Below are 14,459 nucleotides of genomic sequence, written 5' to 3'. Positions count from 1 at the left end.
TTAGCAGAATGTTAAGGCTGCACTTTTCCATACAATGAAAGGGCAAATGGATGAAAACACATAAAGTACATAGTTTCCATTATGTTTGTTCCCTGCCCAAAAGTGTTATGTACTCTTTTATGCACTAGATGGCAGCACTACATCACCTCCAATCATAACTCTATTCTCTCTCCATTAGTATATCTTTATTCTGCTACTGTAAAAGAAGTTTCATGCACCTCATGCATATTTTTTTTTTGGCATATTTATACCTTTATGCCACCTATTTCTCTTGTTTGATGGTTCATCTTGACCGTTTACCAGACTGTTTTGAAACAAAGCAAAGTGTAACAAGTAGCGGCTCCTTTCTGTGTGTTTAAAGCAATGTTAAAGCATGATGGGAAGTCACAAGTGGAATGCTCTCGAGGAGTGAGATGAACGCAGCGGCTGTTATAGACTCCCACTGATGTTATCATATTCAGCTTGTGTGGAAACTAATAGCGCGTTCTTCAGCTATTTATCCAAACATAAATTGAGTTACATAAGTTAGTAATCTTTCTCCTGGCGCCTAATAGTTCACGGCGTCTGAGGTTTCATTGCCTCGGCTGGCTTAATCGGGGTTTGGAATCAGTCGGTCAGTCGCTTCGTCATTGTGTTGACTCTGCCACCAAAATCTTGTTATGTTAATTAGGTTAGCGAGGCAACAAATAGAAATAGTATTTGATGTATTATTCTGGATCTTTCCTGCTGTAATTAGGCCTGTTATGAGTCTCAGGTTCATCCGGGGATTTGATTGTGTATGATGAACGTTCAGCAAACACTGACGTCTGAGCAATGACACTTGAAACTGTTTAAAACAGCAGATTGTAAAATACCGCAAAAAACACGACTAGTTCTAAATAACCTTAAAGGCTTAGTTCACCCAGAAATAAATTCCTGTAAGACCCCCATTCTTCTTCGGAACACAAATTAAGATATTTTTGATGAAATCTGAGAGCTTTCTGACCCTCCCATAGACAGCAAGGGTCCTATCACGATCAAGGCTCAGAAAGGTAGTAAAGACTTTAAAATAGTGCGTGTGACATCAGTGGTTCAACTGTAATTTTTCGAAGCTACGAGAATACTTTTTGTGTGCAAAGAAAACAAAAAATAACGACTTTTCAACAATTCGAACTATCCCTTTAAGTCCTAGGTGACTTTTTTGATACACTATATATGCTTTAATACATTATACTAATTTTGAAGTATTTTGAACATTGCTATAGAATAATATATCTACACACACACACACACACACACACACAATAATATATATATATATATATATATATCACACATTGAATATAGATCTTTGCATATTCTGCCTTAATGATCAATTATACATAATTAAATGAATTAAATAATTTAAATATAAAAATGTTAATACATATTTTTAAAAATCAGTTTGCAGGAATCGCATCTTCAAAAGTTTATTTGTCATATTTATACATATCTGAAATAATGCTTTATTTATTATAGTTTGTGTTGAAAGAACTTGCTCATTAAGCCCTTAGCAGTGTTGCCAAGTTTGCAATTGTCCCACAAAATTGTAATAATTTTACACTTTTGCCATGGGTTGTTTTTTAGCCCGCGGGTTAAAGTGATATCCCTGGAATGCATTTTCGATGGAGGGGACTCCAGACGGAGAGGAAAACCAAGGAGAAAAAAAAACAGATTTTGGCTAGTTTTGATTTGCAATTGGGCTGATTTTGTTTCACAGACCTGGCAACCCTGGCCCTCTGTAAGATTTATTTTTTGTGTGTTTGTGAACAAACATACTTGTGAGTGCTGTTGGATTTTATGTTATGGAATATTTGACTTTATTCTCCCCTGAGCATTTTTCTTGGTCTTCCATCTTGTTCTCGAACATGACATTTACCTCATACCCTAGTGATGGATGGTGGTGCATGTGGGAGACTTGCACTTGAGTTTTGTAAGAGTTTGGCAGACAAAATTTCCCAAGTCTGTCTCTGAAATGATACTGAGCATTAGTTCTGCCGAAAACCATGGGCTCTCTTGCCCTGTTACCCAGATACAGAGTAAACAGCCTTGTATTTCATATAGAAATTTGAAATGTGATAGGAATAACCAGCTTTAAAACTCATCATATTGCGATTAAAGCACAAGAAAACAGCTTGCAAAGGTTTAGCCATAACCAGATGTCTTGCATTTATGAAACTGGTAAGTGTGTGTGTGTCCATGTTTCACAGTAAATAGCAGTCTGTCCCAGGATTGCACGGCTGGTTTTTCCTGGTGCACTGATGGTTCTCGCTGAGGATTGCATAACTCTTTGCAGACTGCAGCCGCAGGGATCGATCACTCAGGACACTGCCAGCTAGCTGTAATTATAATGATGGTCCTGCCAGCCGGCCAAGCTCTCCGCAAGAGACTCACCTACAGAGAGAGAAACGCATTCATCATATTCTGTGTGATCGCCGCAAGACGCACACGAATGTAAGATCTGGCTCCCTTTCAATTCATGACTGTGCATTTGAATAGAGTTTCACCACACCCTACAGGATGCTGAATAGGAATTTGAACTGGAAGAACAGGAAGAGGATTTCATTAAATGGCATTTTATTGAAATTAAACACAGAAAAACATGCAAGAAAACATAATTGCACCAGTGTTTTATTTAAGGTAATAAATAAATTGTTGTACTTAAGCACTTCTGTGTGTATATATTTAATACAAATCTGTATCAAATTTCTGTATGCATGATCAAATAAATGTATGTGGTTAATTAACACTGAAAGATGAAATGTATTATTTCTTAGAAATAAATTCCATTTTAATTCAGTTCAAATTCATGTTTATTGTTGAAACCAGAAATGAAAAAGTAATTAAAAAAATAATAATAATAATAATAATTTAAAAAAATCCAGAAAATATACAATATAAGCCATTAAAGGAATAGTTCACCAAAAACAAAATGAAGGAATTCAAGATGTGGATGATATGTAATGAAATATATCATTACATCACTTGCCCACCACTGGATCCTCTGCAGTGAATGGGTGCCGTCAGAATGAGAGCCCAAACAGCTGATAAAAAACACCACATCTTTTGAAACAAAAAGGTGCTTGTTTGTAAGAAACACATCCATTGCTTTCAGGCAAAATATGAGTCCTCTATTCTTAATATTGCTGTTTTGAGTGAAAAAGTAATCTCATCTGAATCAGGAGAGAAATATGCACAGATCAAGCACTTTTTACAAGCAAAAACAGTCCAAAACATATAGGTGGGTGGATTTTGATGTGAGAGGACAACAGGATATAAACTTTTTCACTAATGAAAGCGTAATTATGGATTATGGACTCATATTGTGACTAGAAGCGACGGTTTAAAGTTAAAATGCCATAACGATGGAATTGTTTCTTATGAACACACAGCTTTTCGGTTCACAATGCATTAATTGATGGACTGGAGTGGTATGGATTACGATTATATCAGCTGTTTGGACTCTCATTCTGACGGCACCCATTCACTGCAGATGATCCATTGGTGAACAAGTGGTGTAATGCTACATTTCTCCAAATCTGTTCCTATGAAGAAACAAACGCATCTACATTTTTGGCTGAACTATTCCTTTGAATTTGTACAAAATGCTGCATTAATAGTATTTTTATTTATTTTTTGATATCTTTGTATTTTTCAGAATGCACAAAAACGCACAATTCTTTTGGTTGCTTTCAGAGCTGTGCTGCTCTCACTTTTGGTCTGGAACTATTTTTAGTCTGGCACTTTAAGTTAAGTGGAACCAGTCAGTGCTGCTGTATTGGGTGGGGTCTCGTGGTTGAGACCAACCTAAAGTATATCATTATGGCTATTTTTAGCTCTTCCCGATATGTCTTGGGAAACAGCTAAAACTTATCTTACAGGAGGATCCTTTGAGCTTTCACTGCTTGGAGGAAGATAAATGATTGGAAGTTGGTGGTATGACCCCAACATTTTTCTTTCTCTCACATTAACTACTCGCACAAATACGTGAACACACACGCATTTGGAAATATGTTTAAACGCGGCTTCTTTTTTTCTTTAAAAACTCGTCTGTCTGGTGAAACGTTTGCTCTTTTGTTTGCCAGTTTCCTCGCGCAGTCAAACATCCTCCATGCCGCGGTTTCGCCAAAAGAAACGTATCGGAGACACGTTTTGGCAAAACGTTTGCTCTTTTTTTTTTTTTTTTTGTCATAAATAACTTAAGAGGCACACAATGAAGAGTTGTTAATCTTCTCATCCCCCTGTCTGATTTTAAGCCAGTCCTACTGAGACAAACGGACATTAGAGGCGGTCTCGTACTCAGGACTCCCCTCTCTTTGTGTTTCAGCAGCTTACTGTAACCCAAGATCCGTTAGCAGCCTGATATTTTTACAGTTCTGGATTTAATCGTCAAACTTTTATCATCCAAAATGAGGTTCAAACGGAACGGTTCATACACCTTAAATAGGTAAGCACTTTAAATGCCGAGTTGGCATAATCATGCGTTCATTGAGTCGAATGACTTGTATTCAATTTTTTTCTCGCCAAATGTTGAGTTTGATTCTTGTGTTGGTTTTGAAACGCATGATAACCGTTCGCGTTCGGATTTCATTGTTACGTTCCATTCCGCTAGAACCACATGTGTTACATTACGCGCTTCCGTAAGGTCACGCAGGGCGTTTGAATAGTCCGCGTTTCCACTGCAGGACACTCTTTTAAAAGCGTCTAAATTGACTATGACCCAACAAACACTAGGGTTTTAGTCAGGCTCAATGTGTAACGCACGCTAGCAGCCACATGCGGATTGATTTTGCAGCGTTTATTTAGTTTACAAACTTATTTAAAACGTCCACGTTTTCTCTTAACGAACCATGTAACTCGGGCAGTGTTGGGTTTGATTTCGTGGAATAAACCATTAAACCTGTAAATCTTGCTTTTAGGAGGGAGGGGTGTTACTTTTCTTCCATTTCCATTGAGGGAACCGAAACGAACGCATAGCATCATCCTTTCCTACTGCCTCCCCGCAACTGTTATTCATTGGATTCAATGAGTCCAGCATTTAGGCTTTGAGTGACCAGTCCATTCATAGTCAGATCATTAGGACACAAGACACATGCACTTTCTCAGCCCTTTGTTATTTGCCATGCTTTCCTGCTCTATTTAAGAAGAAAACACACTAGTTGTTTACTCATGCAGCCTTATATTCTGGCTTTAAATTGATTGCTTTATTCAGAAATGCTCAGATCATGCAGGATTATTTCTTGCCATCTGAACATTTTCCTTTGAATTTTCCCCTGGTGTTGTCACAAAATGTTATTTCTTCATGAAAAGGTCTTGAAGAAAGTAGTTCTCTCTGCAGCTTTCTCATCACAAAGGGAAGGTTCTTATCACACGGGCGATGTAGTCTCCAGAGCTTCTGCTCCGTAATCAGTCTGTGCTGCTAGGGATAACGTCATCGAGTCTGGGAGAAGATCACTGTGGTTGCTGCTTTGTTAATGCAGAGAGGGCTAAGATTTAAAACTGATGCTTGAGGTCTAGCTCCTCTCAGTGGTTTTAGATTTACACAATGGGTGATGTAATCTGTTTTTGTGGTTAGGTAATTGATCATCTTTGTGCATATTTAAATGTATACAAAAACAATTTTTTTTTGGCTATAATATATATATTATATTGTATATTATATATTTATTATATTGTATATTATATTATATTGTATATTATATTATATATTTATTAAATACACACACATGCATGTATATATTTTGCATGTATATAGTTTGTGCTGAGTTTATATATATTTCAGTGCTGTCAAAAGATTAATCGCGATTAATCGCATACAAAAAAGTTTTTGTTTGCAAAATATGTGTGCACTGTGTGTATCTATTAAATACACACACATGCATGTATATATTTTGCATGTATATAGTTTGACAGCACTAAAATAATTTATATATATATATATATATATTAGTGCTGTCAAACGATTAATCGTGATTAATCGCATACAAAATAAAAGTTTTTGTTTGCATAATATATGTGTGTTCTGTGTATATTTATGTATATATACACATACAGTATACATTTTGAAAATATTTACATGTCTATATTTATATTCATATAATTTATATTATAAATAAATATATTTAATATATCAACAACATTTTTCTGAAATATATACATGCGTGTGTGTGTGTGTGTGTGTGTGTGTGTGTGTGTGTGTGTATATATATATATATATATATATATATGGTAATTTTTCTAGTAACCTTCATGTCTTTTCAAACGTTTGTTGTTATTTTAGTTGAGCACTGGTTTAAAAAAAATATTTTCAAAAACATTTTTCCATGCAGTGACAGTTCATACAGTCCATGCCTGACATAAAAACTATCATAAGAGTAGTCAGTATGACTTTTGCTATATTCTAAGTCTTCTAAAGGTTTTAGAACACATGCAAGTAATTTGACAGTCTTGCCCTCCGTTCTAACTTCCAAGTCAGATATGTTGCCATTTGATGTCATTTAATGATGCACGCAAGAACCGATGGAGTTAATATACTTCTTACTTTTGCAAGAACCAGTAAGATTTGCTTTTATTGTGATATTTGGCCTATTTGGAGCTTGACTGACATTGTTCCTGTCCCTAACTTGCATATGGAAAAGTGCTGCACGAAGATTCTTCAGAATTTTTCTCACATGAAGAAAAAACAACACACGTGGCTTGGAATGTGTCTGTAAAAATGTTACAGATTTTTTTGGGGTGAACTGATCATTAGTTCTCCTGAGAAATAACCCTGTCTTTGTGACAAGTCTAGGCTCTGTAAATGGAAAAACAAAGCAAGACCGTACATGCTAGCCAATCAGGATGTGGCTCTCTGCCAACCTCAACCAATGCTTTGAGTTTGGGACTAATTGTTTGTCTGAACAATGAGAGACAGGGGAAATGTTTTGGATTAAGCTTAGAGTAGAACATTATTATATGCTAGAGGAGCAGAAACTACTTTCTTTGATTTGTTTTATATTAATAAGTGATTACGTCATTCTTCTGTTGTTTCCCTGTAACTCCTTGTGCCAGAAAATTATCTATTTATTTTTTTAATAGCTTTGCCTCTAGAGTTGTATTTATTTTTTTCCCCCTCAAATTGGTCACTTATCTCCAGGTACTGACCCATGGCGAGTGTGTTTTTATTGACATTTTTCTTTAAGAGCGTAGAAAGCTTTCATGGGAAGAAAATTTCCCTAAAGGCACCATTTGCAGGGGCTGTTTGGGCCCTTAAAAATTTCCTGGCTCAGAATATTCCTGCAGTGGGCCGTCATCGGTTTGAAGCAAGTCTATTTGCCAACCCAGCGCTCCCGCCTCAAAGTCAGAGCCAACGGGAGAGTGAGACAGGGAGGAAAGGAAGAGAGAGACAGCGGTAGAATAAGAGAGAGAGAGAGAGAGAGAGAGAGACAAGATGGGAGGGGGAAACTGAGGGTATCAGCAGAGAGGAACACACAAGTGCTGAGCGACTGTACGCGTTGTGCTCGCCTGCTGCGGACGCTTGTGTTTGTTTGCTGACTGAAGTGTTGTTCTGTCTGTACCGCGCCAAGGGAATTCGCCACCTAACAAAGCCCCGACTGTGTGCGGTCCAGCAACTGGAAACAAGAGAGGGAATCAGAAAGTGAGAGGAGAAACAGTTTGGGGCGCCACTGCAGATCTGCGAAGATGCAATGCCAAGAGTTCACGCTCTAACGGATGCCGCTTACCTGTAGTTCATCTTAAAGCCGGACGGGACAATCTGATTGCTGACTTCACAAGCTGTATGGGGGTTCTGGTGTGTTGTGACTGCTTCTTTTACAGGTACCAGTTTTGGGATGTTTTATCCTCCTCTTCCACATATTTGTTCACAGAAGTGCCTTGGAGTTGAGCCGAGTTATGCTGGGCGATCAGTCCTAAGATGACACTTAGAACTTTCGGCAAAAGAAAGAGCCATAATCTGAAGTTCAAAATCAATGCAGCTCATGATTTTTTTTGTAGTGCGTGGGGGTTGCAGACCAATGTTGGTTGGGACACTGTGTTCCCAGCTTGCTTTTTCCCTACTGCTAAGGGCAGACTTTGCCCTCTCCAGTGTTAATTTCAACTTCTACCTCGAATTGGAAAGATAAGCAAGTGGGCTGTTCAATAGTTAGCGAACGCTAACAGCAGACCAATGCATGCTCTTCATGTGGATGGCTCGAGAGATGCTGTTTCCTTTTTTCCTTTACATATGGTTGTAGTTTTATTTTACTGCGGTGCTGCTATATATAACAAATCGCTAAAGTTCCAGGGTTTTTCAAGGATGCTCGCCAATGTGAAAAAGTCCCAGATGTATTTGATTAAAAAGCTGAGTTTGTTTTTTGCTGATCTATCTGTCCTTTGTTCGGTTCTCTTCATCGTTTCCGTCTCCTTTTAGACTCTTGTGTTGATTCACAGTCGGTGTTTACGTTTGGCAAGCAAGAAAACCATCAAGCTCTGCTTGATCTGGCCGTGTATTTTGTCTTCTGTGGCTGAGATGTTATTGGCTGGCTGGTGTGGAAGAAGTTCACGTCTTTGTAGTGCAGTACTATCTGTTTTGTTTAATAACGCCGCCGTCAGGTGGTGTTGTTTAGTCTTTCAAGTTTACGTTGCCAATTGTAAGTGTCCTCAGGGATGTTGGTTTTAGACACACCTGCTTTCTGCAAAAAACTGTTTAGCCTCTGTAGTGTCTGATGTTTAGATAACAGCTTGTATATAACCAAAGCTATACTCAAGTTGCAATAACCGTACTGATAAGTTGGCTGTGTGTTGACAGAAATTATTGTACTTGACCACGCCAGGACTTTGAATGGAAAATGCATCCTTGCAAAGTTCAAGCTGTATCAAATATAGTGTTGCTAAATTGTTTAGGCGAAGTCCAACTCCCAAAATCTGTAATCACATCCTGTTTGGGATCGTGTAAACAGTTTTGAGTTACTGTAATTTTCCATTTAGCTCTTCCTCAAAGGTGGCGTAGGATTTTGCATGGAAGTGATTTGTTATGGGAGTGTAAGTAGTTTAAAAATATTCCACCACTGTCTGGTTTTGGAGTTTGCCGTTATCTGCTAAACCATCTGACTGGGGCGTCTATTTAATCAGATGTGCTTTAATTGGCCTGTGTCAGCCAGCGGTTCCTTACTGTCTGCATTCTTCTCTAGCTTTGGGCCAATCTCCTGGGACGATCATGTCTTGGGGTAAAAATATATGTGAGTTCATGATATTTGAGGTTTCCTTAAGAATAAAGGTAGCATTGTGAGGAATAATTAATATGCTATAAAGTAACGGCTTAATTTGGAAGGTGGAAATTTTGATTATGTTCAAATGATAAATAATGTATTGGTAACCATATTTCTGTTGTCCAGTAAGTTTAAGTAGTAGTAGTTTTGATTTTTGAACGCTGATAAGTGTATGGTGTACCAAGTTCTTGAAAGCTAGCAAGTTCTGTACCAAGTTTCTAGAAAACCTCTACTAAACCCATTTTAATTTGTGATCTCACTTAAAAACGCAATTCTAGATGGTATAGTTAGTCTAAATGCTATTCAAATTATTAAACTGTAAAGAGTTGTACTTTCAGCCATAAAAATAAAGACTTTGTAGGCAGGAGATACAAGATTGCACTTGAATGCTACTGTATGTCTTATTTGCATTCGAATTGCCTTAAGTTTTTTGTTCAATATATAGGCAGTACATTTGCACATCCACCAGTTTTCTATTCCATAGTTTGTTGTCATTGCTGAGTAATGTTGTCATATTATCTGTAGCCTGTTCAGACCTCCAGTTCCCCCTGTCTTGCCCCCTTCTGTCTCTTGTGTGAAAGTTACGTAAGAGCCTCCTCCCACTGCAATAGATCGGCTTGCAGTGATGCCTCTCTCGCTCTGCCTCAGCATCCCGAGCTGCAGCACGAGCACCTGATAATGCTTGCTCAGCGCCATCACCCAAGGTCACTTCATTCATTCCTACCTCAGCTGGAGACTCTGCACACATCACGTTTGACACTTAATCACATCAGCAAAGGATAAATTAATGCTTAAGCGGTGTAGGGCATAATCTGTTTTGGCAGTACTCTGCAAATCACATGTCCACCCCTCCCAGTACCCGTTTAATTACCCAAGAGATGTTGTTCATTCTTGACAGATGTGCCCCTTTCATTTCTTTTGTAATTATCTTTGATTAATTGTGTTGAAATGGAGGGAGGTTGCCACAAGACCATTACCACAGAAGTCCTCGCCACTCCCTTAGCTTGATAATGTTCACATCTCATAACGGGAGTGATGGATTTTTTGCAGTGTTAAGGCTTTCTATATTTAGCAGAAAGGAGCTTCTTGTTGGAGGAGAATTACAAGGAGGAACGCAGTATTGCTCATCACAGCAGGTTCCTATTACGTAACATCCAGAGGTCGCAGCTGTGACGCCATCCGGTTGGAAATGCCACATTCAGGTACAGTTGCATTTGCACATCAAGGTCACATCATGCGTAAGTTTTAAAGGTTAGTTTTCGAAGTTTAACCCCATGTTCACGTCTTGAAATCAAGGAATTTGTCATGTGGGAGTAACATATTTGGAGGTGTAAACTGGAGGACTGAAACTCTTTGAAGAGAAGTTAGCATTGAAGAGATTGATTCATTCAGGGTTGGTTGGTCAAGTTTGCCTATTGTATTTCTCTTTTGAATTATTTATTTTTCAAAAGGAGGTTTTACTGGAAGTGGTTTAGCTGTCTGTTGATAGGCCATGCACTTATGGAAATAGACTATCCTACCTCTTTCAGAATAATTTTTTTTTAATCTCAAAAGGTGTGCCTATGGACCATTTACAGAACGTTTCATGCACATTAAACACAAATGGTAAGAACTGGATGAAACCACTAGTTCCAATTTAATTGAATGGTGTTTATACAGATTTATGAGCCATGGTAGTTTTTATCACTCTGTCAGGAAACATAGTTCTTCTAACAGAGATCTAATCACAAAAGTTTCTACACTGAAAAAAATGATTCATTGAATTTACAAACTTTTTTTAAGGTAAGTGGTTGCGATTAATTTATTTTAGCTACATTTAAATAAACAAATTCAGACTAACTTTCAACATGCTTTTTTTTATGTAGATAAAAATTTATTGTTTGCAACCACTTACTTTATTATTGTTTTCAGTGTAAGGGTCATGGCTTCAAATGTCTGAAAGATATTCTTTTTTTTTTTTGTGTGTGAGAAACATAGTGGCAAATAAGCAAGTAATTTTACTCTAATGGCAATGTATAGGTCATTTTCTATGCAATTAAAGTGAAATAACTGAATATAAACATAAGAGCCTGATAAAAATGCTCATTTTAGAAGAACATTTCAGGCGGCACTTAGAGGCTTTTGCATCTGAACTCTTCATACATAAATATATATATATATATATATATATCATTACCGAGAAATAAAATTACTCCTATCGAGATTTTGGTCATTTCGCCTACCCCTACTTACTGACTTTGTAAACATTCACAAACAAAAAACTGGGCATCTTACACTAAACGACTGAGGCTCAAAGACTACTAGACTTTAAAGTCCTTCTGATCACTGCACAAACTCATGCAGAAATGTGTCTTGTTGCTAGAAAATGCGTGACACATTAAAACAATGTTCTAAAATCGGCTTAAAATTAACATATTTGGTATCCTCTGACTGGAGAGAATCAGTCTGAAGTTAAAAAAGTTTGTGACCATCAAAAGTCATGTAGTGTATTCCAGCCTCGAGTTGACCAAAAGTTAGCTGTAAGACTTTCTGTGGCATAAAAATTTCATCTGTTTATCTCTCACTAGTTTGTAGTTGTCATCTGCACTTGGCCAGAGTCTCAATAAGTGCAACTTGAAAATGGTTGGCCAGACCAGCATCAGGTTCAGAACAGCTACTTTAATGTGACACGAAGCTCTGAACCACAACATTCTGTTGTTGTGGATTCAACATCCTCAGGGATGATACCAAAGGGCTCTACTGAGGTCTGGCTGGATGGGTTTCTAAGAAACCGCCTCCTTCCCACAGGCATCTAAGCTGCTTACAGGATAACAGTTTCCATGAGCCTCACACCTGAGCTGGGCTTCTGTTTACATGTCTACAGCCAATAAAAACACAAGGCTGAGCCCTTCACCTGAATTTTTTCTAGTAGACTCTCAATCCCAGTTGTTCTGAGGTGTTTTCCTTCAGTCTCATAGCTGAGCACATACTACAGCGATAAGGGACTTGTTATTAAATTAAGATTAAAAATGAAGAGTATAAACATGGTGTCTACAAATTGGAAAGTGCTGAATGAATCTTTGGTTGCCAGTTGCTCTGTGAGGCTGGGTGGAGATGTTCGTGTAAACACCGGAAAAATGTCTATGATAGTGGAAGACCTGCTTGAGCAGAATCAGGAAATGAGCATCTGAGGGCACTTAAGGGCTGAATTACAGTTTCTGGGTGGTTTTAGAAATTTACTTGCCAAAAAAGGAATTGGGACAAGAACGAAACTAACCACAAAGTGATTTGTGATAGCCTAAAATAGCATGAAAAACAGCTGGAGCGCTTGTCCTGATGCTCGCCTTGCAGATCTGTGGTCAAATTGCTTGAACACCGCTGTTATCAGAAAGTCCTTACTGTTTGGCATTTGTCCCATCAAGGTCAATACGCATTACAATCACTGTCTGAGAGACCCTGAAGGTCTTGTGTTGTGCAGCACAAACAATCATGGCTCCTTTTCTCAAGCATGTTTCCTGTACAAACATGGCATCCCGCAGCTTATTTATTCACTCTCTTACACAAAGGTCTTTTTGTATTAGACCCTAACATACAACCCTCTGTCTTGGCCCTTTTGTTATTCTGTTTTCAAAATATTGGCAAATCCTGAAAGAATGATGCAAGAATGCCCAGTTTTGACAATGAATAAAAATGTGTGTTTGATGCATGTGGCAAAGTGCTGTAGGAAAGTAAAGGAACCTTTCACAATGGTCTGTATACAGCGAGTTTTGAATGGCCGCCAAGAATAATGCTTTTTGTAGTCAAATGGTGTATTTACCAGCAGGAGCTAAATGGACCATGCTAACCAGCAACTTTGGTTGATGTACTTCTGCATTTCTCCAGCAGGAGGCAGTGAACTTAAAGTAAAAACAAGACTCACATTCACTGTTTGTATCTCTTTGTGCTTTCAGATGGAGCTTGTGGTTTAACCAGTTTTTTTTTTTTTACTGTTTTTGTTTTCTATCCCACAGCTATTTTTGCTCTTGATCTTTTAAAATCCTTACTGGAACTCATGACATCCATTTCGGATGAAGTATTGGTGTGTGCCTGTGCACGTTTGTGACTATTCACGTATACCTCATTACTTTACATAATGGTTGCCTACACTGAAGCTTTTCTCATCATCTTTCATCTTTTTGTCCTTCGAACAAAGACCTTGATTAGCTTTTCCTATCTCTGAATCCAGGGATCAAAGGCTCTGCCTCCATAATTACCAACATTCAGTGGCTCTTTCACAAGCTGAATGAAGCCAATTCTTTCTACTGCTTTATTTCCTAGTCTCAATTGATGTTGCTATGGATTAACATCTGTATCCCATCCAAGACTATAATCCTAATCCACTTGAAATCATAATGACTGTGTTTATTTAAATCGCTGTAACTGAAGGTGACAAAGCACATGATTAAGCCTGTTTTTGATGACCAGTATTGCTAGTGATGAACCGTTATTAAAATTCTTGCTGATATGAGATAATAGTTTTATGATCAATGACTGATAAATGGCCAAAATTAAAATTCTATATTATTTTGTCTAAAAAAATGCACTAAAAATAAAACTTTAGAACTCCAACCAGTTGTTTTAAATGCTACATGATGAAGATAATTTTGGCATCACAACATTATAACACAATATGAAAACATGGATATTCATTTTTTGAGATTTGCTAAAACTTTAACGGTGTTTTTAAATAACTAGTTAACTAATTAACTAAATATTAAATCAAATAAGCATTAGATGATGCAAAGGATGTCATTTAGTATCATCTGCCATCTAGTGAGCAATGGCGCATTAACCAAAGGCTGATTTGGTGCTAATAAACAAACACTGAACACTAAATTTAAGTGACGTTTAAATGAACTGATTAAATGACTTATTTTGTTCACTGGTTAATTGTTTATAAAGTAGAAGCCTGTTTGCATGACTGTATAAAAAATAAAACAAGGTAATTATCACTTTATCTCACAATTCTGACTTTTTCAGACTGTGAGTTATAAAGTCAGATTTGCGCGATTATAAACTCGCAATTACAAGAAATAAAGTCGGAATTGTGACAAAAACGAGCAAATTGTTTTTGGAATTGACAACTCAATTTTTGGACAACTCGCATTTCTGACTTTTTCTCAGAATTGCATGACATATGAACTCGCAGTTGCGAGTTTCTCACAATTTTAGCTTTTT

The 14,459-nt window shown here is 37.5% G+C and overlaps 1 protein-coding gene across 6 annotated transcripts in view; it reads left to right on the top strand.

The window, feature by feature from the left end:
• The window catches only part of mob2a (MOB kinase activator 2a), a 45,191-nt gene that overhangs the window by 12,706 nt on the left and 18,026 nt on the right, over window positions 1-14,459 (top strand). Inside the window, exons 1-2 of one of the 6 annotated variants that reach the window (XM_058767045.1) lie at window positions 7,465-7,833; window positions 10,339-10,465. The exons of 1 other annotated variant lie outside the window; for it this stretch is intronic. Coding sequence is in view for 3 of the 5 variants with exons in the window: in XM_058767041.1 (XP_058623024.1) it covers window positions 4,428-4,465 (38 nt within the window). In the remaining 2 variants the exon portion in view is untranslated. Of the gene's footprint in view, window positions 1-3,922; window positions 3,955-4,276; window positions 4,466-7,464; window positions 7,834-7,882; window positions 10,466-14,459 lie in introns of those variants that run through there. 4 more of the 6 variants (XM_058767043.1, XM_058767041.1, XM_058767046.1 and 1 more) reach the window with 4 other exon arrangements.

This window comes from Onychostoma macrolepis, chromosome 25, assembly GCF_012432095.1.
Source record: "Onychostoma macrolepis isolate SWU-2019 chromosome 25, ASM1243209v1, whole genome shotgun sequence".
NCBI lineage: Eukaryota > Metazoa > Chordata > Actinopteri > Cypriniformes > Cyprinidae > Onychostoma > Onychostoma macrolepis.
Note: the sequence above shows the minus strand (reverse complement) of the source record. Positions and strands in the feature narration are given on the sequence as shown.